The sequence below is a fragment of the Colletotrichum gloeosporioides genome (assembly GCF_011800055.1).
Source record: "Colletotrichum gloeosporioides strain Lc1 chromosome Unknown consensus_7, whole genome shotgun sequence".
Taxonomy (NCBI): domain Eukaryota; kingdom Fungi; phylum Ascomycota; class Sordariomycetes; order Glomerellales; family Glomerellaceae; genus Colletotrichum; species Colletotrichum gloeosporioides.
Genome location: NW_025544652.1, coordinates 1,919,562 through 1,944,242, shown reverse-complemented (window position 1 = coordinate 1,944,242; position 24,681 = coordinate 1,919,562). Strand labels below are relative to the sequence as shown.

The window sequence follows — 24,681 nt, the reverse complement described above, 5'->3', positions numbered from 1 at the left end:
CGAAGAAGCGGTGAGTCGTGGCAGAATAAGCTCCCCTGCCGCTGCCTCAACCAGCAGCACCGTCATCCCGTCGCCCTCAATTCGATCCGCGACGCCTGTAACGACCTGCGCGACATATCTCACCCAACCCTATCTACGCAAAGTACATGATGGCGGCACCAAAAGAGCAGACGGAGGCGCAAATCGCCCACCAGGCCCTTCTCGACGAGATCGACATCCACTCAATCCACAAGAGCTTCCGCAACCCGTCCTGGCGCCCCAACCAGCGCCGCAACAAGAACATCAAGACCATTCTCGGCGATGCCTCCCGTCGCGAAGCCTCGGCCATGGCGACCCCGCAGCAGGACGACAACAGCGGCGCAGGCACCCCGGCTGCCGGTCAGCAAGACGACGGCCTCTCCACGAGCGGCACTTCGACGCCAGCCACCGGCAAGGACGCCTCTGGCCTGCCGCCGAACCTGGCCCAGGCCTCGCGCAGCCTGTCGAAGCTCGTTCTCGAGAAGAGCCTGAAGCCCAACGGAGGCGCCGCGCCGGCCGTTACGTACACCAACATTGAGTCGGCGCCGTCACTGGCACACACGAAGCGGTACTGCGACATCACGGGCCTGCCCGCGCCGTACCTCGACCCCAAGACGCGGCTGCGGTACCACGACAAGGAGGTGTTTGGCCTGATTCGCACGCTGCCCCAGGGCGCGGCGGAGCAGTTCCTGGAGGCGCGTGGAGCGCACACCGTTCTCAAATAAGTTGGCGTTCCTGGGTTATCTGCTTTGCGGAGTCACGGCGAAGGCGTTACGGTGTCACGTTGTTTGGGACTTGGAGCATGGGAAATGAAGTGTATTCAAAACAGTACTACCAGCTGGCATATGTGCGACCAACAAAGTCAAATCTCAACTATACAGCCCTCAGCCTTTCAGCAAAGGGTGCTAGATGACACTCCGGCTTAATCGTGATCAGAGATTTGTTCTCCGCCTGTGAATCGACAGATTACCGAGAACGTATGGGAGACGATACTCAGTTGCCATAGCTCGAGGCTACGGCCGCCGCGGCGAATTAGATGAAGTGACGCTTGCCACGTCCATCGACTGCCCATATTGTGAGCTTGCTCGTGTGCCCGTCAACTCGTGTTTGAGTTGCAGCTTCAGCAGACAAATGTCAACAAACATGCCGCGTCGAGAAGCATATCGGCATAAACCGCAATCTCGCCAGCTGGCGGTTCATGCGACGGTCGCTGTGAGCTCCATGGTCGTGAGGATGGTGAGTTGAGCGTTTGAATTTTCCACAGGTGAGCGTGGGTTAAATCAGCACCCACGACCCCCACCAAGGTCTGCCCCCCGCTGCCATTGGTCCAAAAGCCGTGGCCAACCCTCGCAGCGCATTTTTAGCGCGTTGTCCCATCCCCCAAACGATCCGTGACAGCGCGGGCAGCAGCAGCGCAACCCCTGTTTCGTGGCAGGAACGCTGGCTTTATTTCCTCCTAGTGTAGTAGTGATCTGGTCTTAAATCTAAAAGTCGTCGTCTGCTCCCGCCAGTAAGCTACAGATCAACAACTCCTTGGCCTTCATACGTTTGCGCGTCGAGTCTCACAAGTCACCTGTGGCTCGCATCGAATCACTCGAACGAACCCCGATATCAACCCAAGCCCACCCGACTCGACAGTCAACCAAACCGTGCAAGATGGCGTCGATGTGGATGTCGGATTCCCAGAGTATGTCGACCCGCGGAGCTTCACGCCGGCCGCATCACGACGCTGCCTAGGCCTCGCTGCCCGTTCTGGACGGTCGCTGACATGAATTACAGAGATTGGGGTCATTTTCTGCTCTGGTGGTAGGTTTGCGCTCTATCCGAGCTCTGGCGCATTGGTGGTCTATCGGAGCTGACGCCGGTTCAGGAGGTTTCTTCCTCATCGGAGGAGTGATGCTCTTCTTTGACCGAGCCATGTACGTCCCCCCTTTCCCGCACACGAGTCTCTCCAGATGAAGCTGACGGTCTGTTGCAGGCTTGCCATGGGAAACGTACGATCTACCCCCTTGAAACGCTGACGTGCGACCCAACTGACCGACGCGGCCGCAGATCCTCTTCCTGATCGGCCTGACGATAATCATCGGACCGCAAAAGACGCTCCTCTTCTTCGCGCGGAAACAAAAGGCAAAGGGAACGGCGGCCTTCTTTGGCGGTCTCGCCCTGATTCTGCTGCGGTGGCCCCTCATCGGCTTCTGTGTTGAGCTCTACGGCATAATGGTTCTCTTTGGTGACTTTTTGGGCACGATTGCGGCGTTCGCGAGGAACATCCCCGTTATTGGGCCGTACATTGGCGTCGCGGTCGACCGGTCTGGTGTCGGTCGACGAAACGCGGAGCTACCTGTCTAATCACACGATATCTAAAGTTACGGCGCAATTATGGGTTTGGTCGGAATGGGACAGCGAATAGACGGGTTGTATACCACAGAACGGCGCAGCTGGGTTTGAGCGTGTTGGTCTCTCCAGAACATGTATCATACGTCGAGGTGTATCGATTTGGCCAAGGTGTCAGGATAATGACTGTACGAAAGCACTCCGCATTACCTTGTAGTGCATGATTCAGGGACTCTGTTCCGGACATGGCCGTGGCTAAGCAAAGATTCCGCCATTGGTAACTCTTGCTAATCTAGTGTTCGTCGATTCGTATGTCAAATCCTCGTCGTGTGTGTGGGAGCGAGATGCCCAGCCTGCCTCGCACACGGTAAAACTCCAAGGGCGCCTTCAGATGGGCCGCCCGTCCACCCTCCGCCGCTCTTCCACGCTCGCAACACTTAGTAGTTGACACCGACCAGGTAGTCCGCCAGCTTCTGCACCGCCTGGTTTGCGTTGCCACCCTGCTGGTTCTCGTTGTGGTGGCCGACGAGGATGGCCTGATTGGTCTTGGCGACGGCGATGCCGTCACGTCCCTGGCTTGATGTCAGTGCTCTGGGCCTCTTCTCGGGGCTTGTGATGCCAACCTTTCTTGCGTAGATGGTGCCGTCCTCGGCGCGGGCCATGACGAATCTGTCACCGGCAATGTAGAGACCGTCGGCAAAGGCCTTGTCCTTGGCGCCGGTGTCTCCCTTGACAATGTCGGAGATGACCTTCATCTCGTTGGCGGCAAGCTGTGTGCACAAGCGTAGTCAGCACCCGGCGGCATGTTTAGGGACAGAACACCGCGACATACCGTGAAGCCGGCGGTCGACGCCCACGTGCTGTCGCCAGCGATGCTGATGATGGCGGCCTTGTCAATGTGGCCAGTGCCAACGAGGCTGCAAAGTCCATGTCAGCCATGATCGTCCGTGTAACTCCCATCGGGTGCCCGTGACGGGACGGGCGCGGGATGGGAAAAGGGGAGAGCTCTGGTGCGCGGCTACCTGGTGTCAACATAAGCTGTGACGAAGGCGACAGGTTAGCTCTCTGTTTCGGCAAAGGTGGGGGTTTTCGGGGATGGCCTCTCTCTGGACAGAGCTGGGCCGTTGCTCTGCTTACCTTGCCACGACATGGTGAAGGAGTGGAAGGAAACCTGGTGCTCGCTGATGCAAATACGGGAAAAAAGGAGACAAGAAGCTTCAGTCGAAGAGTGTGAGTGCAGCAGCCCAAGCTTTGACGCGGTGTGGTGGGATATTGGAGGGAGGAATTTCGGGTTGAGATGTGTTTCTTGGTCGCCCTCCTGCCTGACCTGCCCCTCTTAGAGATACATCAATTTTTAGGTCCAGCGGGCCGGGCGGGGTACACCGCTATGAACTGAGAGGTCGTCGCCGGGGCGAGCGCCGCGGGGCGGGGTACTTTCTTCAGCACGGGTTGCAACTAGGCGAATACAAGTGTTTCTGGTCCCTTCCACTTGCCACGGGCTGCTTTGTCCTGGATTCATGCGGCGGGGTGGTGACTCTGTCTGGCTTCCCAGGCGACCACCGCCTCCCGAGCCGGCTTTGTGCTCTGCTACCTGCAGTGTACCTGATCCCATCATTTTGGCATTTGTGTTTATCCTGCAGGCCCGGGCCCAGCAGCAGCAGAAGCAGTAGCAGCAACAGCAGCAGCATCGTCCGCCTGCGCACATCGCCAGCCTCATCAGTCAGTCAGTCGGTCAGTCCATTTGTTGACTGTTGCCATTGCGACCTCGGCCAATCGTCCTCCACCACCAGGGGGGAGAAAGCTCGGCCGGTCTCCATAGGGGGTGATCCGCCGGGCCCTTCCATCACCGCCTTTGGGGCCAAATATCTTACCGCAAGATGGTTCCCTACCTCGACTCACGTTAGCAGTATTACCAGGCCTGCTATCCACGGCAAACGCCATTTAGCGTCCGCCCCCAGAAAGACGGGCTCTGCGACAACAAGGAACTGCCTTCGTCCAGTTTCGCTGCGGACTCTGCCCCGCCAAATGCTGCTATCACGTGATGGCGGGGTGACTGTGCCAATTGACCTGTCCAAGCACCGTGCGGCCGGTAGTGACGCGATTCCGCTTCAGAATGCATGAATTTGCGCCACGGCAATGCATCAGCCACCTGCTGCCGCCAGCCACGATGAGCCCCATGTCATGCCAAGCCTGCCGGCAGACTCTCAGGCCTGCAACTGCGTAAACTCAACTCCCTGTTGGGACTGACGGCGCGCAGCTGCAAGAGGGCAACATCGAGGCACCGACGACGGAGGTCCGCTCGCGCTGCCGCTCGCGGTCTGGAGCACAACTCGCCTTCCGTTGGACGACATGCATTCCGTCCAGCTCGGTCCTGGTCTGCTCTGGGCCAGCCGGCTGGCTCTCCGTTGTGGGCTGCTGCAAATAACGAAAAAGGCCTGGGCCTCTTGCTCATCGGATGCTTGCAGATGGGTGAGGCGAATTGTTTCTTTCAGCTCTCCCGGGAACGTTGGACGGGATGCAACATTGTCAACGGATCGTCGGCTGGGGCTGCGTTACGCTTGAATCCGCAGCATCACTCCTTGCCTGATCCTCTTGTCATCCCATCGACCTCAGCACCTGCGTCTTACACACAGCCAGACGACCGGCATACAAGGCTGAAGAATGGACGGGAGGATTGCGGCTGGCCATCGAGAGGCACGGCGGCAGAGGAAGCGTGGGTCTTGAGCCTCTTCACTTGGTCGACGCATCCAGCCCTCGGATGGTGCTGCGGCTCCCAGCGCATGCAGGTTCACGGCTTAGAAGCGCTGAACTAACCATCACCACATCAACCGCCAGGTAGCAGCGACAAAGTCAGCGCCTTCAGACGAACCTTGGAAGAATGCTTTGTGGTTCACCATCAAACAAGTTTGGTTCTCCTGGCGTCCGTCGGGCTCCTGGATGTGACCAGGGACGCTACCAGGGCATGTTTGGCTAGGGCGCCCCCAGGGGCAGACTTTGACACCTTCATCATAGACGACATCGGAAGCGACTAGAACGTCGGAGCTTTTTCTTATCGACAGTCTGCGCTCCGGCCACAAAGCAGATACCGCGAATTTGCAATCTTGAGACGATCAGTCGGCCGTCGACCCCGGACAAGACACATGAAACCCACTCGCTGGGCAGCCTCGTCGCATCCTCCAGTCCTCCTGACTCCCTCAGAAGCCCGGTCACGTTCAGCCTTGTCGCGCGCAGAGCTCCTGGATGCGCAGCGATCCGTAAATGTCATCTCAAGAACCCAGGACATGATCCGACTATGGGTCTATCGTCGACTGGTAGAAGCAAGCAGCACACGGCCTAAGCGCAGACAGAGCACGCCTAAAAGCAAGCGAGAGCCAAACCCCCCAAAATCGGCGACGCCTGGCAATAGCGCTTCGTGACCCAGCAAGTCTGTTTCAATACGACGCTTTCTTAATGCTACGCAGTCAGAGTGCGCTTTTTTGGGACGGTGTACCTGTCACTTTGGAATACCGGGTCGCACACACGAGACGATGGCCCTAAGGGCTAGGAGCCCACAGAGTCGTTGGGATGCTGACACAGTTCGCGGCGGACTTATTATTCAGCAACGGCGTGCACCACCAGCGCCCGACCTCGTGGGTGCGAACACGCGCGGTGGCTTGGCCAGCAGTGCGAGCCGGTCGCAATCGCGCTGCCATCGCATTGCCATCGCATTGTTGGTCAATTGCAAGGACGGCACGAGCGACACAACGGGCTGTTACGCCCGGAGGTCCAGCAAGGCAATGGCCCATGGGTCCAACAGAAAACAAGCGGTGGGAGAATCAGCCGGGAAATCTCCAAGATTTGAGAGATTACACTGCACTGCGCTGGCGTCACGCTGGGCGGGCAGAGAGCTTGTGTGAGAAGGTTGTTTCCTTGATTGCGGACCGTGGTTGGTGGGAAGCCGGATGAGCAACAACGTCTTCGATCCTTTCATTTTAAACCAGAGACCCGTTTGATGTCAGAGTGGGGGATCGGAATATGCGCGGGCAGGGCGCCGTTAATGAGTCTTTGGCGCGGAGAGGATCCGCGACTGCAACGTCGTGTAACTCTCATTCGCTGGCGGCATCGGTTGTTTGATTGAACTTCAAATGAAGCAATCTTCAGCCTGGCGACCGTTGAGGATGCACGGCGAGTCTGGACGGCAGGCGACTCAGGCCTGTGGGCAGCAGAGAGAGGTCCAGACGTGCCAGTCCCATCGCTTCATCTTCGGATCCCGGCAGTCCAATTCGCCATGGAGACCAACCAGGCGACGACGACGTCAACGGTCAGTTGTCGCAAAGCCGTCCTTCCCCCCCAGCGTTGCGGATCGATTTCATCGAGGCTTGGGCTTGAGCGGTCGGGGCGTAACCACGGCGAGAGGACGTGCGGTCTGACAGGGACGACCCTGAGGCTTGTCCCCCGGGCCGGGGTAACCCAACCAACCAAGGATGTCCCGCAGACCGAGCACGGATGCGACCCTCCTCTTCTTTCCATCCTTCTCGAATCCCTCCCCCTCTAGCGGCATGGTACGGCACGATTCGACAAGGGCACCGTCAGGTTGTGGGCGTCGTCAATTTGAACTCAAATTGCCTCTGATGAGGTTTGTGACGAGGGACCCAGAACGATGTTGGGACATTCGCCGGCAACCGCCGCGTACGATGGGGGCGGGAGATGACCAGACGCGGCAACACGACGTGAGGCTATTCTCCAGCTCCCCTCCCTCCGGCACCTACTGCAGGTACTGCATATCACAAGACCCCCGAGCCAGCAAGCCAGCAGCCCTGGGCGCACGGCAGTGTCAAAACAAAATCAGACCGTGAAATGCTTCTGGACCTCTCGGCCGCCCATGCCATGCAGCTGACGACTCCGTTAATCATGCTTCGCCGCCGTCTTCCCTACAGTTCTCGCTAGTCTGACACACGAAACCGCACAACCTCCACTCGACCGCAGAAGATACGCGACTTATCGTTCACAAACGACCGGGACCCTTGATCCACAGACCACCCCATGGACAGGATGGGAGGTTCGTCATCCTTGTGTTGATCAGCCCCCCCTAAAATATCCGTCCTATCAATCTCAAACAGGCGACAAAGTTGCGAGTCGCGTGCTGGGGGCGAGAACAGAGTGCTTCTGGGCTTTTTGGGCTGCGGGCTGCGGGCTCTGGGTCGCCCGGCCGCGGGAGAGGCGACTCTCGAGAGTGAATGATATCAAAGTAAAGTTAAGTCGAAGGGACCCCCAGTCTGGGTCATCTCCTGTCTTTTGCATGCCGTATGGGTACGACAGGCAACCGGGTTGGGGAGGTTTTGGGTCTACTCTCTATTTTCGTCGGGTCTCTGTGTGTCTTGTTTTTTTTCCCGCTCAATCAACCTTTTCTTCCAACCATTTCCCTCTACTTTCTCAGAGAGATAAACTACGATCCAACCTGGAAGTCTCTCCTGGCCGCTAGCTCTGCAAATCGCCTCTCATCATCTCCTTTTTCGAAACCCAACACCCCGCTCCACGTCCTGGGCAGCCCGCCTGCTTTGCTTGCTTTCCAGCCCTGTCAACAAGGATCGGCCAGGCGCTAGCATTGTGAGGTTTCCTGCTACGCACCATTGGAGGAGCATGTTCAAATTGGTCAACCGTTCCAGATCTATGAAGAGCATGAGGACTGGTGGAGGGGCCCCCGGTGGTGCGCAGACGCACGGCCCAGAGTCCCCCGTCCTGGGGGAGCCGGGTCTTGTGTCAAGTTTCCAACTGGCCAAGGAAGACTCGAGCCTCTCTCAAAACGAGAGCGTGCCCTCCTTCTCCTCAGAGGGTGCTGCCGCCGACGCCGCCGCCGTCGTCGAAGCTCGTAACACGTACCGCCATCGCCCGCTGCCTACACCTCCTCGCTCCAAGGCATCATCAACAATGGCCGAGCGGCCGAGCACCAGCGGAGGGCTCTCCCCTCATAACAACAGCACTGCCAGCTTCAGGTCTTTTGCCGACAGACGGATTTCCAAGGATGACATGTACATCAGGCCTCAGTCGTCGGCGCGCGGAGGCTTCAAATCGTACCACATCCCGATACGGGACAACCCAGCATCCCCGGTAGAGAGTCCCGGCGACTTTTCACCGGCTCGGACATTCACCGTCAGGACGCAGACGCCAGACTCGATGGACAGCAACATGGGAACGATTGCGATTGGCATGGCGATAGGAAGCCCGACTCACATCCCACCCGAGTTCTCGTCGCCGCCACCACCACCCGCACAGCCGAGAAACGACTGGCAACCGCAGGCGTCGAGCATGAGCACCAGCATGATGAGAGCCTCACCAGAGCCTCTACCCTCGCCGATGGAGACCGCGGAACCCGTACCGGCGCCGAAACAGAAGTCGGGGCGATGGAAGTTGTTTGGACGCTCAAAGAGCAAGAGGCTCGCCTCATCACCCGTCGCCATCTCACAACCAATGAATCTCCAGCAACCAATGGCCAGCACCCGGGAGTTCGAGAGCCTACCACCGAGCAATCAGGCGACTGATCTGGGAAGACGAAACACCGAGAGGAGACCGGGGGACAGCAAACCGGCCATGGTCCGCTCACAAACCGCGGGGCCGATGGCCGCGCCGCCCAGCCCGAAGGAGCAGAAGCCGCCAAAGCTGCTCAGCAGGATGGCATCAACACGGTCAACCCGTGAAAAGGTGAAGAAGTCGGACATTTCCGCGCCGGTACACGTATCGATGCATGTGCCTGCGCTCCCCACGAAGCCCGCAGGAAACTTTTTGGACGTGGAGATCCCGAGCATCAACATGGAGCGGTATAGCGTCATGTTTGGCGGCATCCTGCAGCCGCAAGGATCGCCGGGACAGCAGGCGCAGCAACAGCAACAGCAACAGGGGGCGTCTGCATTGTTGGCGAGGCGGCAGGCCACGCTGGACAGGCTCAAGACGATTAACGACCAGGTCATGAAGGAGGAGGAGGAGAAGGAGCGGATGAGGGGTAGGAGCGCGACGTCACCGCAACCCCTCAAGTCGCCAGCCTTTTCGCTGTCGTTGTTCCCGGCGACGCCCTCGGAATCGGCCAACAACCCGCCTGCGTCGCCTCGCCACCGCTCGCATACGTCGCCGTTCCCGTCCCCGTCGAGGTCCAGCTTCGACCCTCCGCGACCCCGTTACTACCTCGAGGCCGTGAAGGCGGAGGCCTCGGGAAGAGCCAGGACCGCGACCCCAGACTCGATGAGGGCGCCCCAGGACGTTCCGATCGGCTTCGCCTTCGGGCCCGAGCAGTCCGGTCTCCTCCTCGACTCTCCCACCGACGATCGGGAGTCGGAGGAGATTCACCTGACGGAGCAGCTGAAGCCTACCATTTACGAGCCCGCGTGGCAGATGATTACGCAGTCCGACTCCACGGCGCCCTCGAGCGCGGCCCCGAGCGCCAAGGACCGATCGCCCGCTTCCGTGTCGTCGGCCCACACGCACGTCACGAAGCCTTCCCTTGACGAGTCGGAGCCCGACGACGCCCTGAAGGCTGCCGTCGAGATCTCCATTGCGCGCCAGATCAGCATCTCAAGGTCGCAGCGCCGGATGCTCCGGCCGCTCAAGACGCCGGCCCTTCCCTCCGGAAGCCCCAGCATGAGGAGCCCGGTGAGCGTGAACACGGTCACCATTGGCAGGAACGAACGCCTCTCGTCAACAAAGAGCTCGACGCCGACGCTCATCAGCCCCGGGGAGACGTTTGAGCAGCAGATTGCGCAGAATCGCAAGAGTGAGCGCATCATTGTCGAGGGAGAATAATTGCCTTCGCCACTATTATGTCCCTTTATGCGACAACACTATCACGACCTTCACACTTGATGGACACTTCTTTTCACGATTCCCTTCGTCCACTCGTTCGACGCCCAGGCCGTCATGTTCAAAACCACCCCTTTTGACTATTACATTCTCGAAACTCTATTACTCTGGAGGACCACTTTTTTGCGTCGAGACGATTATGCTTGGAGAGCTGGGCTGCTTTTTCTTGTTTCATTTGTTTGATTTGAGCGGTGTGCGTGTGGGTTCAACCAAAAGAAAAAACGGTCTGCAAGCGACTTTGACAAACACTTTGAGAGGGCACTGGGGGGCGTGTTGTTTGTTGTTCCATTTTCTCTAATACAACCTCGAGGGTTGTCGCATCGATACCACTGTTCAAGGGGTTTACCTCTAGGGGGCGCGGCGCGTACATTGGACGGGCAGTCTGATTTGTTCATTTTTATCCAGTCTTGAATCATCCATGACCTACGGAAGCTTTTTGGGTAGATAATCCTAAAGCTTAAAACCTATACAAACATGTTCCGATGAGTTTGGATATGCCGCCGCGTGACTAAGCGCCAATGTGCAGTATGTCACTGCCAAGGGATGTCTCAGGGGTGTTCACACAATCATGTATTATTCCTGAACTATCGTTCACAAGTTGCGGAAATATGAACACGGGCCTTCATTCCACAAGACTGATGAGGCATTCGAAAGGCCCGACTCTGCAAGATATTTCTGTCATTGCAATCCTAGCGAGCGTGACCAGAGCGAGTGTTTATGCCGAAACGAGTCCAAACGTCCAACGCCAGACGTGAAATGACCAAGGAGGATGAGGATAAGGGGGTTACGAGAAGACCAGCTTTACATGACGACGCAGCACGAGTTTTGCTTCTTTGCCTGTTCTTATGGGGGTGTTAGTCTAAGCTCTCCTGTGTGTTGAGTGGCAGACTCACGGTAAAACATCTTGCTCTGGGAGCTCAGGCCGTCACTCTTGGCGACCAGGTCGTCAATCTTCTCGCCGCGCTCCAGCACGCTCTGGATGGTCTTGTGCAGGACAATCTTGGTCTCGTCGAGCTCCTTTTGGATCTTGAGGATGGAGTCGGCCTGCTGGGGGTCCTGGTACTTGGTGAGGTACTCCTTGAGCTCCGGGAGGGCGAGCTTGGGCTCGCCGGTGGCCCACGTGGAGCGCGGGTGCTTGGTGAGGAACTCGTCGACGATCTTGGAGAGAAGCTGGTGGGCTACTAGACTGGGGTATTGGTGGTCGGAAATGATACTACGTCGCGTGATCAGCCGTCGCACTTCAAACAGGACAGAACGTCTTACACGCCGCAGATGCCTTCGCTCCTTCCCACGCAGTGGAACGTGTTGTCGCCCTCCTCGATATCCTGTCTCTGGCCGGGACGGGTAGACTCGGCAACCTTCTTGGAGAAGAGGGTCATGAACTCGGCGTAGCTGTCTGTGGCGCAATCCTGTCAGCGCTGTTGCCTGTCTGCCGGGCTGCCGCCCATGTCCGTGGTGCTGTCGCAAACGTACTTCTTGTGAATCGCGAGTATGCCGACAGCTCCATCTCACTGCACAGCTCGACGGCCGGCTTGCTGTCGTTGCGGAGGATCTACACGGGGGCGCGTGGCGTCAGCGGGTTGTGCCGGAGGGCAGTGCGTGTGGATGGTCGACGTACGCCAATGTAGTGAAGCTTCATTTTCTGGTAGGTTTGCTCTGTCAGTTTATCGTCGTCGTCGTGGTGCCTGTGGCGGTCTAGGCGGGGATGGGAGGTCCGACTGGACTTACGGCGGTATTTCAGGGGCGGGGGAACAAGTCGGTGTCGTGTAGGCGATGCGCTGTGCGGTGTTGTGTGTTAACACGATTCGAGGTCGTCGGGCTAGGCAAAGGGCGGTATCGCGGGGGTAAATGTCAGGAGTTGGCGGAATTGATATGAGAAATGGAGAAAGGAGATTGTCCAGGTTGGAGGGGATGGAGAACGTCTCCGCGACGTCAAGGTTTATGGTGGGATTGGCCGCACGGCAGGCCGCTGTCTTGGGCGGGCGATACATCACATGCCCACTAAAGTAGGGGAACTTGGCCTGGCTCTGCCCCTCCAGGCTGCAGAGCAATTAAGGTGGTGCGGCACCCGACCTGGCTTGGACGGGTGCCCTCTGAGTTCGCTACAGGGGGTCGACGTCTGGATTTACGGCATGATGGCGTACCTTGCCTCATCAGGTCCAGCATGTCAATGGCTGGGCTTATGCATAAAGGACAATGGTCGTCGGAGGCTCGGATGGCCCTCACCCCCGTCCACATCAGTGGAGGGTGGCGGTCAGCACTGCATCCGTACAGTGAGTGTCTCGAGTGCCTGGCGGGGGACGGCCAGAACCCCACCAACAAACGGACGTCACTGGCTGACCGACACAACTGCTGCAGAGACGACACTGCATGCTGATTCGCCCCACTTTGCTCGGTGAATGACTCCTCTATCAGTGTTTAGTGCAGTGCCATGAAGATGATATTTCACTGCCGTTGACGGACACTCGAATCCATCATCACTCACAACTCATACAACACTCACTCACAATGGCACCCGCAGACCTCGACACCGCCGAGGCCCAATGGCGGGCTCAATTCGAAGCCATGAAAACGGCCCTCGCCAGTCTGAAGCTGCCGTCCGCGCCACTATCTGAAGTGGACTTTGACGATGACTACGAGGGGTATTCCTCGGGAAACGGCGCACAGGACGTGTGGGACTTCATCGAAGACGACGACGAAGACGACTACAGCAGTGACCAGCTCGACGGCCCGGACGCACTCAACGGAGACGCCGCATACGGCGCTGCCTGGTTTGCGAGCAAGTGCTCCGGCATTGCTGCGAAGAACGGCCTGGCCGAGGATGTTTTCCAGAGCCAGGTCATGAGTGTGCTGACCTCGGGCCGGGGCGACGAGGAGCTGCAGTCGCAGCTGGCTGACCTCATCGGCTTTGACGACTTTGACTTCATTATTGAGCTACTCGGCCACCGCGACGAGATTGTGACCGCCGTCACCTCACAGGGGGCCCAGGAGGCGACTGGGCGACTGTTGACCAAATCCCAGCGCGAGGAGGCGCTGAGACGCCAGGACTACGAGCACAAGAATGCGGCCCTTGCTCCGGCCATGACCAAGGAGATTCAGTACCCCCATGTCTACAAGGCGTACAATGCCGGGAACTCTCTCAGTCACTCCGGCAAAAAGTACGCGCTCCCCACGGGGAGTGAGAGGCTCCAGTTCGAAAAGTACGAGGAATACGCCATTCCTGCGGGAAAGAAGGGCGTCCTAGGTCCCGGCCAGAAGCTGGTCAAGATATCCGACATGGACGGCCTCTGCCGCGGGACCTTCAAGGGGTACAAGACGCTCAACCGCATGCAGAGTCTGGTGCACCCGGTGGCATACAGGACGAACGAGAACATGCTCATCTGCGCGCCCACTGGTGCTGTAAGTCGTCATCCCCTCAAGCCGTAATCATACTGACGGGTGCAGGGTAAAACGGACGCCGCCATGCTCACCATCCTGCAAACCATCGGCCACTACTGCACGCCCAACCCCATCGAGGACCCGGCCACCACAGACTTTGCAGTCGACGCGCAGGACTTCAAGATCGTCTACGTCGCCCCGATGAAGGCGCTCGCGGCGGAGGTCACCGAGAAGCTCGGCAAGCGACTGGCCTGGCTCGGCATTAAGTGTCGCGAGTTCACCGGAGACATGCACCTGACCAAGGCCGAGATCGTCCAGACGCAAATCATCGTCACGACCCCTGAGAAGTGGGACGTCGTCACGAGAAAGGGCACCGGCGACACGGAGCTGGTGCAAAAGGTCCGCCTCCTCATTATCGACGAGGTGCACATGCTCCACGACGAGCGCGGTGCCGTGCTGGAATCGCTCGTCGCGAGAACGGAGCGCCAGGTTGAAAGCACCCAGTCGCTGATCCGCATCGTCGGTCTGAGTGCCACGCTCCCCAACTACATTGACGTGGCCGACTTCCTCAAGGTCAACCGGTACCAGGGCCTCTTTTACTTTGATGCGTCCTTTCGCCCCGTGCCTTTGGAGCAGCACTTCATCGGCGTCAAGGGCAAGGCCGGCTCGAAGCAGTCCAAGGAGAACCTGGACCAGGTCGCCTTCGAAAAGGTCAGAGACATGCTCCAGCGGGACCACCAGGTTATGGTGTTCGTGCATTCGCGAAGGGACACCATGGCCACGGCTAAGATGCTGTACGAGAAGGCCGTCGAAGACTTTTGCGTCGATCTCCTCGACCCGACCATGCACCCCGGGTACGAAAACGCGGTGCGGGACATGAAGTCGTCCAAGGCGCGGGACCTGCGCGAGCTGATCCCAAAGGGCCTCGGCGTGCACCATGCTGGCATGGCCCGTTCCGACAGAAACCTGATGGAGCGGCTCTTCGCCGAAGGCGTCCTCAAAGTGCTCTGCTGTACGGCGACGCTCGCGTGGGGTGTCAACTTGCCTGCCGCGGCCGTCGTCATCAAGGGCACCCAGGTCTACAGCGCCCAGGACGGCAAGTTTGTCGACCTCGGCATCCTCGACGTGTTGCAAATCTTTGGTCGTGCCGGTCGTCCGCAGTTCGAGGACACCGGTATTGGCATGATTTGCACGACACAGGATAGGCTCCACCACTACCTGACCACCGTCACGGAGCAGCAGCCGATCGAGTCCAAGTTCTCGACGAAGCTGGTCGACAACCTCAACGCCGAGATCGCGCTGGGCACGGTGACGTCCATCCCCGAGGCCGTCCAGTGGATCGGCTACTCGTACCTGTTCGTCCGCATGCAACGGAGCCCCATGAGCTACGGCATCGAGTGGGCTGAGATCAGGGACGACCCGACGCTCGTCCAAAGGCGCCGCACGCTGGCGATCCAGGCAGCCCGCACGCTCCAGCAGAGCCAGATGATCATCTTCAACGAGGTGACCGAGGAGCTCCGCAGCAAGGACATTGGCCGCATTGCAAGCCAGTACTACATCCTGCACACCAGCATCCAGATCTTCAACACCATGATGCAGCCGCAAGCCACCGAGGCCGACATCCTCAAGATGATTAGCATGAGCGGAGAGTTTGACAACATACAGTCGAGAGACTCGGAGGAAAAGGAGCTCACCAAGATGAAGTACGACGTGGTGCCCTGCGAGGTCGACAGCGGCATCGACACGCCCCAGGCCAAGACCAATATTCTGCTTCAGGCGTACATTTGCAGGGCCCAGCCGGAGGACTTTGCGCTGGGCAACGACCTGAACTACGTGGCCCAGCAGGCCGGCCGCATCTGCAGAGCCTTGTTCATGATTGCCCTGAATAGGAGATGGGGCCACCAGTGCCTGGTCCTGCTCACGCTGGCCAAGTCGATCGAGAAGCGCATCTGGGCGTTCCAGCACCCCCTGCACCAGTTTGACTTTCCCAAGTCGGTGCTCAACCAGCTCGACGCCAAGGACAACTTGTCGATCGAGGCCATGAGAGACATGGAGCCCGCAGAGATTGGCAGCCTCGTCCACAACCAGAGCGCCGGCAAGAAGATTGCTCACATTCTCAACAACTTCCCCACGGTCAGCGTCGAGGCCGAGATCGCCCCTCTCAACCGCGACGTCCTCCGCATCAAGCTGTTCATCTACCCAGACTTCAAGTGGAACGACCACGTCCACGGCACGTCCGAGTCGTACTACATCTGGGTCGAGAACTCGGAGACGTCCGAGATTTACCACCACGAGTTCTTCATCCTCAACAGGCGAAAGATCCACGACGACCACGAGCTCAACTTTACCATTCCCCTCTCCGACCCCCTGCCGAACCAAATCTACGTGCGGGCGGTCTCTGACCGGTGGCTCGGCGCCGAGACGGTCACGCCCGTCTCCTTCCAGCACCTCATCCGCCCCGACACGGAGAGCGTCTACACCGACCTACTGAACCTGCAGCCGCTGCCCATCAGCGCGCTGAAGAACTCGGCCCTCGAGGAGATTTACGCCCAGCGCTTCCAGTTCTTCAATCCCATGCAGACGCAAATCTTCCACACCCTCTATCACACGCCCGCAAACGTCCTCCTCGGCTCGCCTACGGGCAGCGGCAAGACGGTTGCGGCGGAGCTCGCCATGTGGTGGGCATTCAAAGAGCGCCCCGGGTCAAAGGTCGTCTACATCGCCCCCATGAAGGCTCTCGTCCGCGAGCGTGTCAAGGACTGGGGCGCCCGGCTTGCGCGGCCCCTCGGCCTCAAGCTGGTCGAGCTGACGGGTGACAACACGCCCGACACGCGCACTATCAAGGACGCCGACGTAATCATCACCACCCCTGAGAAGTGGGACGGTATCTCCCGTAGCTGGCAGACGAGAGGCTACGTCCGCCAGGTCAGCCTGGTCATCATTGATGAGATTCACCTGCTCGCCGGCGACCGCGGCCCGATTCTGGAGATCATCGTCTCGCGCATGAACTACATTGCGGCGTCCATCAAGAACTCGGTCCGCCTGCTCGGCATGTCGACGGCCTGCGCGAACGCGACGGACCTGGGCAATTGGCTCGGCGTCAAGGAGGGCCTCTTCAACTTCCGACACTCGGTCCGCCCCGTTCCGCTGGAGCTCTACATCGACGGCTTCCCCGAGACCAGGGGGTTCTGTCCGTTGATGCAGTCCATGAACCGCCCGACGTTCCTCGCGGTCAAGACGCACAGCCCCGACAAGCCCGTCATCGTGTTCGTCCCGTCTCGAAGGCAGACCCGCCTGACGGCCAAGGACCTCATCAACTACTGCGGCATGGAGGACAACCCTCGACGGTTCCTCCACATGGACGAGGACGACCTGCAGCTCAACCTCGCCCGCGTCAAGGACGACGCCCTCAAGGAAGCCATCAGCTTCGGCATCGGCCTGCACCACGCCGGTCTCGTCGAGTCTGACCGCCAGCTCGCCGAGGAGCTCTTCCTCAACAACAAGATCCAGATCCTGGTCGCGACCAGTACCCTCGCCTGGGGCGTTAACCTGCCAGCTCACCTCGTCGTCGTTAAGGGCACGCAGTTTTACGACGCCAAGATTGAGGGCTACAAGGACATGGACCTGACCGATGTCCTCCAGATGCTGGGCCGCGCCGGCCGGCCGCAGTTCGACAACTCGGGCGTGGCGCGCATTTTCACGCAAGACGCCAAAAAAGACTTTTACAAGCACTTTTTGCACACCGGCTTCCCCGTGGAGTCCTCCCTCCACACCGTCCTCGACAACCATTTGTGCGCCGAAGTCTCGGCCGAGACCGTCGTCACGAAGCAGGACGCCCTGGACTATCTCACCTGGACATTCTTCTTCCGCCGCCTCCACAAGAACCCCTCGTACTACGGCCTCGAGATCTCCGCCGAGGAGCACAATAGCATCGCCGCGCAGACGATGGCCAATGACTACATGATTGAGATGATTGACAAGTCCCTGTGTGAGCTGGCAAAGTCCAGCTGTGTGGAGGTGTTCCCCAACGGCGACGTCGACCCCACGCCCTTTGGCAAAATTATGAGTTACTACTACCTCTCCCACAAGACCATCCGCCACCTCGTCAAGCACGCCAAGGGTCAGGCGTCTTTCCTCGATGTGCTGTCGTGGATGTCGCGCGCGACCGAGTACGACGAGCTCCCGGTCCGCCACAATGAAGACCTCATCAACGACGAGCTGTCCCGCAACCTGACTTATTCCGGCAACTCCTTTGGTCTGCCCATGTGGGACCCTCATGTGAAGGCCTTCCTCCTGCTCCAGGCGCACATGTCACGCATCTCCCTGCCCATCACGGATTACGTCGGTGACCAGACCAGTGTCCTCGACCAGGCCATCCGTATCATCCAGGCCTCGATCGACGTCCTCACGGAGCTGGGCCACCTGTCCAGTTGCCTCGAGTTCATCAAGCTCCTGCAGTGCATCAAGTCGGCCCGCTGGCCCACCGACCACCCGGCCTCCATCCTCCCCGGCGTCGGCGTCGACACGCTCAAAAACGACACGTCAGACCTCACCCTCGCCAAGATTGGCGCTCTCGGGTCTCCGAGCAAAGTAACGCAGCTGGCCAAGAAGCTCTCCGTCGCGCCACACCAGCAGCCTCGCTTCGCAAAGGCCGTCGCACAGCTCCCGAACCTCGCCGTGTCGGTCCCTGAGACGACCGCGCTGTCGGTGTCCGTCGATCTCCGCCGTCTGAACCCCCTGACGGAGCGCGATGCCCACGTCTACGCGCCGCGCTTCCCGAAGCCGCAGAACGAAGGCTGGTTCGTCGTCCTGGCCGACGCAGCCCGGGACGAGGTCATTGCTGTCAAGCGCGCGGGCTGGTCTCAGGGCGCCGGCCGAAGCGTCGCCGTCGGCTCCAAGCCAACGGCCCGCGCCAACTTTAAGGTGCCCGAAGCCGCGCAGGGCAGGAAGCTCGACGTACTTGTTGTCAGTGATGCCTATGTTGGCCTGGAGTACAGGGTCGGCGGGATCGATATCCCGACGGCGCCCGTGGTGGACGACGACGTAGACAAGTCCAAGAAGGTACAGGCACAGCAAAGTGGCGGTGCCTCTCGGGCGTAAGGCCTTGATGACATGATGGTATTAGATGGAGCCAAGCCATGCTATGACGAATGCAGCCCGCGCTCATGATGAAACTATACACAAGGATAGAAAGGAAACCCTCTTGCGACCAAAACAATGCTTTCTCGCGAGAGATGCTCTCTCTGTAAAACCCAGTCCCGTAAAACAGCCATGCAGTGATGCCGCATGCGAAAAATCAAACCCTGTGCCATGATCCCATTTGAAGAAAAGCCCGATAGTCCATGCCCAAACGCCTCGCACCATGCTTGATCCAGAAATGTGGTTTGTCGTGTACAGCATGATTATGTCCTCAGCCAATACGGATCGTTTCGTTCGTCTCAGAATGCCCAAAAAACAGTCGTCAAAAACCCGTCTCTTCGTACCGTCGTCTCGTGTTGCAAAAAAGCAAGGCCCAATCTTCCAGAACCTGACTCAACAACACTTCCTCCGCGCCTTGGCGGCGCCATCATCGGTATTCTGCTCCGTGCCCGCCTGCTCGACGGTGACGGCGGGCGAGAAGCCGGGCGAGAAGAGCCAACTGCGCCGGTCCCGTCCCACGCGGAAGCTGCCGCGCGGGTTCATGCCGTCAAAGTAGCCGCCGTCCATGCCGGACTCGTAGCCCGGCGTGCCGGGGGTGGCCGTCGCCATGAGCAGCGCCTGCTGCATCTTGCGGTTCTGCTCGACGAGCTTGCGCGTCACCACGCGGAACACCTCCTCCACACCCTCGCCGCTCTCGGCGCTGATCTCGTGGCACGCGTCCCAACCGACCTCCTGGCCCCAGAAGCCCGAGCTGCGCTTCGACGAGGGGCTCCGCGGCTCGCCGCCGCCGCCGCCGCTGCCGAACTGGCTGTGCACCTGCGACGAGGACGTCCGCGGGTCGGAGGACGACAGCAGCGAGGGCATGCCCGTCGGTGTGGCCGTGGGCGGCGGGGTGGATGCCAGGCCCGGGGCGAGGTTCTCAGCGACGTAGGCTATACAGCGCTCGAAGGGCACCTCGCGGCGGGAGGGGTCGCGGGCAACGATGTCCGCCTTTGTGCCGACGACGTGCAGGACGACGTCGCCGGGGAGGTTGCGGCGCAGCTCGGTCAGCCAGATGCCCATCTCGGTGAAGGACTGGGCGTCCGTGATAGAGTAGCAGAGGATACAGGCGTTGGCGCCGCGGTAGTAGAGGCGCGATATGGAGCGGAAGCGTTCCTGGCCGGCTGGGGATTGTTAGTCGATACGTAAAGAACTTTGGGGAGAGCAAGACGTACCCGTATCCCAGATCTGCAGGCGCACCATGGTGTCGGTATCGGTGTCGACGACGCGCTTGGTCATGAAGCTCGCGCCGACGGTGGACGTCGTCTGTGCCGGATTGAAGGAGCCCTTGCAGTACCGCATGACGAGGCTCGTCTTGCCGACATTCTGGGAGCCGAGGACGACGATCTTTGCCTCGAGGGACGACATTCTGAGAGGCAGGGAGAGAGAGGAGGGGAGAAGGGAGAAGCGCGGTCGCGCGCTGGTGATCGGTCGGGATCGGTTCGATTCGGGCAGTCGGCGATGGTGACCGGGAGTGACGAAAAAGGGGGCCCGGAATGTTGTTGAAGAATTCGCGAGACGAGCTGGAAGACGTGTGTGTGCTGTGGTTCCCGGGTGTGGCTGTCGTGCTAGTCTTGGGCTGGAGGAGTGGTCCGAGTACTCGAGGCACGATGCGATGTTTGGTACGTAGTGGGTGCGGTCGGGTGTGGCTTTCGTTTGCTGTAGTAAGGTACTACGGGGAAGGCAGACAGGCACTCTCGAGGCACTTTTTGGATCTAAGGATAGTCACGCCGCGCCAAGTGTGATGTAGGCACCCACGAGGTCACAGATCGGCCGATGCGGCGCGTGGTCTCGGATGCCGGCGGGGGGAAGGGTATGCGCTGGAATGGCCTTCTACGGCTTGGTCTAGAAGAGGAGACGGAAGCGTGCGATAAGGAAAGTGTGTGGTGAGGCAGGGACGAGGGTGGGCGGGCTGGTGTTTTTGTTGATGTTTTGTTGTTTTATTTTCCCTCGCCGTACGTAACATGGGGGGATGAGAGTGAGGGATCATTGATCACGGACGGCGTGGGAGGGACGGGGGCTAGTCTTGTGAGATGTAATCGGCTTTATTTTGCGGGGCGAACGAACGGCCGGCTCGACGGTTGCAACACACACACTCACACACAGACGCCCTCCGAAAAGGAATACCAGAAAGTCAAGTTTCCAGGGGGAGATTGGAGTTGCGCCCTCGTTCGTTTCTCGTTTCTTTCTGAGACCTGCTCCAGAGGCCTGGGTATGGGATTTAGTGGCCGGCGCGGGGAGGCCGTTGGGATGATGCTGCTTTGCCCGCCGTGCACACCGAGCATCTCTCAGCTGACGAAGACGGCGACGTGCCATCGGCGGGGGAGGGCTGCATGGATTAGATGAGGGTCGTGTCGTATGCATGAAGAGCAGAATTCGATAGTGCTGAGAATGCCCATCTCTGGTGGTGTGATTCGAAAGGCTGCCACTGTTCGTAAACCAAATGTAAGGCTACCTCTCTCACCACCACAGACCTCGGTGAGGGTGACCTCCCCGGAAGGTCTGTGAACGCGGAGGTGGCTCAGCGCCGGCGACCGCTGAAACAAGCGCTGTATTCTGGCGAGACGGCGCTAGGGACGCTGGACGGTCGATGTTCGGCGCATTGTGGGAACCGCAGGTCGCGTGGTGAGCCTGTTCCCCACCGTTCGCTATCTCTACAATGCAGCATGGCGTCATCGTTCACCTTTCAGCCAGCAGCACATTCAACAACGTTCGGAGGACGCTTCTCCCGTCGCAGACTCGACGCGCCCCGGAGCTTTGCTGACCATTGGGACGAACAACGGCCGGCCGGTAGACACAGCGTCTAACGCACGTGCAGACCAGCCCAATCAGTCGTCGTCCTCGGCATCTCGTCCGACGACGCCACCGCTGATCCCCCACGTCGACCGCCGGCTTTGTCCAGTCGTCCAGCAGCCGCCGCCCCTTTGTCGGTGAACCGGTCGTCGGCGCGCCAAGTACAGAAAGCTCACAGGTCTGGTCGACTTCACGTTGGAATGCGCAGTCCCGGGTAGATTGGAGGCTCTAAACTTGGGCTGAACCTGGCCCCCACTGGAACGTAGCGCCACACATCAACGTTACGGCGGCAAGCAACCATGTTCTAATCTTAGTCTTCTTTCATTACGTCGTCACAGTACCATCGCATCATTTGGCGCGACCTCATACTATACATTAAGTAGTCTATCGGGGGTATTATCCTTCTGTCGCTTTTGTCTGTAGTCTATCTATCCAGTAGTAAATCAACGCTTACAAAACAACGTGGACGGTCTTGGCAACGCTGGGGGTGCCGTTGGCGTTCGAAACGAACAGGTAGTAGTAGCCGGGAAGGAGGATGCCGTAGTCCTCGGGCAGCTTGGCCGAGTACTCGTTGCCGTTGACCTGGAAGTCGAGGGGGATGCGGCGCTGGTCCGTGTTGGACGAGTGCGTGACGCTGCCGGTGCGGATCAGCGCGACCTTGGCCGGGCCCTCGCAGTTCTCGACCGTGAAGGTGATGGTCGCACCGGCCTTGACAGGGTCGGAGCCGATGGTGGCGATGTTGGGGCGCGCCGCGAGGGTGCCGTCCGCGTTGAAGAGGTAGGGCGGCTGGAAGATCTCGCCGTCGGCGTGGTCGACCGTCTTGTCGCACTTGGCGGTGGAGCCGAGGATGGTCTGCACGTAGCAGAGGCCGCCGCCGCCGGAGAAGACGGTCGCGTCGGGCATGAGGATGGAGACGGAGTGGTAGTTGCGGGGGACGGCCATGGGCGCCATCTGCTTCCACTCCTTGGTCTCAGGGTTGAACAGCTCGGCAATGAGGATGCCGTCCGTGTTGGTGAAGACGAGGGACTTGCGCTGGCCGCCGGTGACGAGGACCTGGCCGTCGGGGAGGACGACGGCGTTGGCGAAGCCGCGGGGGAAAGCCATGTCGGCGACACGCTCGACCTCGGCGGGGGTGTTGGGCTCGCCAATGGTGGTGATGTGGGCGTGGTTGTTGGCGACGCTGTCCGTGTAGTCGGGGCTGCCGCCGGCGGAGAGGATCTTGCCGGCGACGGCGTCGTACATGACCCACACGCCGCACATGGCGTTCTGGTCGTCACGGGTGGCCGCCTTCATGACGGAGCCGTCGCCGTCGGTGCCGTACCAGTGCTGGTCCTTGCTGGGGCCGGCCTGGTAGACGCTGCCGTTCTTCCAGCCAAAGAGCCACGCGTGGTTGTCCTCGCGCCAGATGCCCTCGTGGTCGACGGTGAGCATGGGCTTGACGTTGGCGCCGTTGAGGAGGGTCCACTCGTTGGTCTCGGGGTCGTACATCTCGCCGTTCTTGCCCTCGCGGGGACCCGAGTAGGCGCCGCCAATGGTAAAGATCTTGCCGTTGGACAGCGTGGTCGAGGTCTGGTAGCCGCGGGCAATCTTCATGTCGGGGCCGCGGGTGAAGTTATTGGTAGCCGGGTCGTAGATGGAGACCGCTTCGGCGTCGGAGCCGCCCTGGACAACGATGCGGCCGTCCTGGAGCTGGCTGATGCCGGGGCAAAACATGTCGTGGTGGGTGTTGGTGACGGTGCGCTGGGAGATCTCGCCGGTGGCGAAGTTGTAGTCGCCGTACTGGGTCATGCCAGAGGCGCCGCCGAAGGCGTCCTTGCCCCAGGAGGAGAAGAAGAGCAACCTGTCGGGCTGGGGGTAGGCGGGGACGATGTAGGCCGCGACGGGGATGACGGGCAGGCGGATGAGGTCTCCCCACTTGCCCTCGACGGCAGGGTTGTAGGTCTCGGGGACGTGGATGGTGGTGAACTGCTTGTCCTGGACCCAGAAGAGCGAGTTGGCGGGCTCTGCGCCCTTGATGTGGCAGACGTTGTTGATGTTGTCGTGGACGGACTTGGTGCAGTCCTTGGTATTGGAGCAGAGCTCGGCACAGGCCTGGACGGTGGTGACGCCATTGACCATCTTGACGCTGGTGCCGGTGTAGTCGGTGTTGAGGCAGACGCGGAACTCCTTGTCAGTGTTGGGGACCTTGTACGACTCCTCGTCAAAGGGGCAGGTGGCGAGGAAGGAGCCCTCGGGCAGGTCGTTGGTCATGCGGATGGAGACGAAGCGGCCGTCGGCGGCCCAGTTCATGTTGTTCTTGTTGTCCTTGACGTGGCAGAGCTTGTCCTCCGTGTCGTAGACGGCACGGTAGCAGCGGGCGTCCGTGTCGCAGATCTGAACGCAGTCCTTGGTCGACGCCACGTCCTTGACGACCTGGAGGCTGTTGCCGCCGTACTGGTAGTCGGAGCCCGGGCAGACGGTGTACTTGACGCCGATGGGAGTCTCCCAGACGGCCTCCTCGTTGGGGCACTTGGTGATGGCCGCGGAGGACAGTTGTGAAAAGAGTATGGCGGCAGCGAGTGCCGTGTAAGTGTTTGAGCGAATCATGTTGTGTCGAATGAGTGTAGTAAGTGTTGAGTGAGCGTATGTGGAGTGAGTGTGATTATCAGATACGTATGAAAGAAGGACCGTATCTGTTATTAGGACTACGCACTGAAAAGACTAAAGGAAAAGAACGAAAGGCAACTCTTGGTGATCCGCGAGAGCGACGTTGAAGGGAGAGTCCCAAACAAACAAGAGGAGGGAGAAACTCGTTCATTTTGTATATACGCTCACTCGATGCCAAGTGCTGCGGTCCTCCCGCCAGGAGACACAGGTCCATCGAGGAGTGGAAACCTGGGAGCCCCCCGCTGGGCTGCGCCATCCCGCAGGTACGGTGTGGCCCGATAGAGTCTGCCAGGGGAGCCGACGACATCGTCGAGGCCGAGATGGCGCTGGCGAATGGGAACCGAACGCGAGCAGGAGGATCTCCATACGAGAAGGGATAAGGTGGAAACAGAGTCCTGGCGCGCTAAGTGTTGGGCGGGCGGAGGTCCAAGCCAAGGTTGCCGTGATGTGGGATCCGAACGTGTGAAGGCACCGCAACCTGTGGAGTGCTTAAACGCCCGCCCGGCC

At 59.7% G+C, this 24,681-nt stretch overlaps 8 protein-coding genes across 8 annotated transcripts; 4 read left to right on the top strand and 4 right to left on the bottom strand.

Moving 5' to 3' along the window:
• Positions 1-149: 149 nt before the first annotated feature.
• GCG54_00001917 (Chromatin-remodeling complex subunit ies6) lies at positions 150-743 on the top strand (the record flags this gene model as incomplete). The annotated part of the gene is made up of 1 exon (XM_045402019.1): positions 150-743. One exon carries the CDS (start codon positions 150-152, stop codon positions 741-743), a length of 594 nt encoding a protein of 197 aa, XP_045270748.1.
• Positions 744-1,674: 931 nt separating this feature from the next.
• On the top strand, positions 1,675-2,367 carry GCG54_00001916 (Protein transport protein GOT1; the record flags this gene model as incomplete). The annotated part of the gene is made up of 4 exons (XM_045402018.1): positions 1,675-1,705; positions 1,829-1,937; positions 1,997-2,012; positions 2,071-2,367. The coding sequence occupies 4 exons, from the start codon at positions 1,675-1,677 to the stop codon at positions 2,365-2,367; spliced, it is 453 nt and encodes a 150-aa protein (XP_045270747.1).
• A 422-nt stretch (positions 2,368-2,789) lies between these two features.
• Positions 2,790-3,268, bottom strand: GCG54_00001915 (Profilin; the record flags this gene model as incomplete). Its single annotated transcript, XM_045402017.1, has 2 exons — positions 2,790-3,122; positions 3,185-3,268. Coding segments are annotated over 2 exons (417 nt in total), but the record flags the coding sequence as incomplete, so codon positions are not given.
• Positions 3,269-7,971: 4,703 nt separating this feature from the next.
• Positions 7,972-10,122, top strand: GCG54_00001914 (uncharacterized protein; the record flags this gene model as incomplete). The annotated part of the gene is made up of 1 exon (XM_045402016.1): positions 7,972-10,122. One exon carries the CDS (start codon positions 7,972-7,974, stop codon positions 10,120-10,122), a length of 2,151 nt encoding a protein of 716 aa, XP_045270745.1.
• An 858-nt stretch (positions 10,123-10,980) lies between these two features.
• On the bottom strand, positions 10,981-11,818 carry GCG54_00001913 (Synaptobrevin-like ykt6; the record flags this gene model as incomplete). The annotated part of the gene is made up of 5 exons (XM_045402015.1): positions 10,981-11,021; positions 11,073-11,392; positions 11,443-11,575; positions 11,653-11,731; positions 11,798-11,818. 5 exons carry the CDS (start codon positions 11,816-11,818, stop codon positions 10,981-10,983), a joined length of 594 nt encoding a protein of 197 aa, XP_045270744.1.
• An 869-nt stretch (positions 11,819-12,687) lies between these two features.
• On the top strand, positions 12,688-18,657 carry GCG54_00001912 (putative helicase mug81; the record flags this gene model as incomplete). The annotated part of the gene is made up of 2 exons (XM_045402014.1): positions 12,688-13,578; positions 13,624-18,657. The coding sequence occupies 2 exons, from the start codon at positions 12,688-12,690 to the stop codon at positions 18,655-18,657; spliced, it is 5,925 nt and encodes a 1,974-aa protein (XP_045270743.1).
• A 432-nt stretch (positions 18,658-19,089) lies between these two features.
• GCG54_00001911 (Ras-like GTP-binding protein RYL2) lies at positions 19,090-20,103 on the bottom strand (the record flags this gene model as incomplete). The annotated part of the gene is made up of 2 exons (XM_045402013.1): positions 19,090-19,859; positions 19,911-20,103. The coding sequence occupies 2 exons, from the start codon at positions 20,101-20,103 to the stop codon at positions 19,090-19,092; spliced, it is 963 nt and encodes a 320-aa protein (XP_045270742.1).
• A 1,875-nt stretch (positions 20,104-21,978) lies between these two features.
• GCG54_00001910 (Galactose oxidase) lies at positions 21,979-24,114 on the bottom strand (the record flags this gene model as incomplete). Its single annotated transcript, XM_045402012.1, has 1 exon — positions 21,979-24,114. The coding sequence occupies one exon, from the start codon at positions 24,112-24,114 to the stop codon at positions 21,979-21,981; it is 2,136 nt and encodes a 711-aa protein (XP_045270741.1).
• Positions 24,115-24,681: the final 567 nt, after the last annotated feature.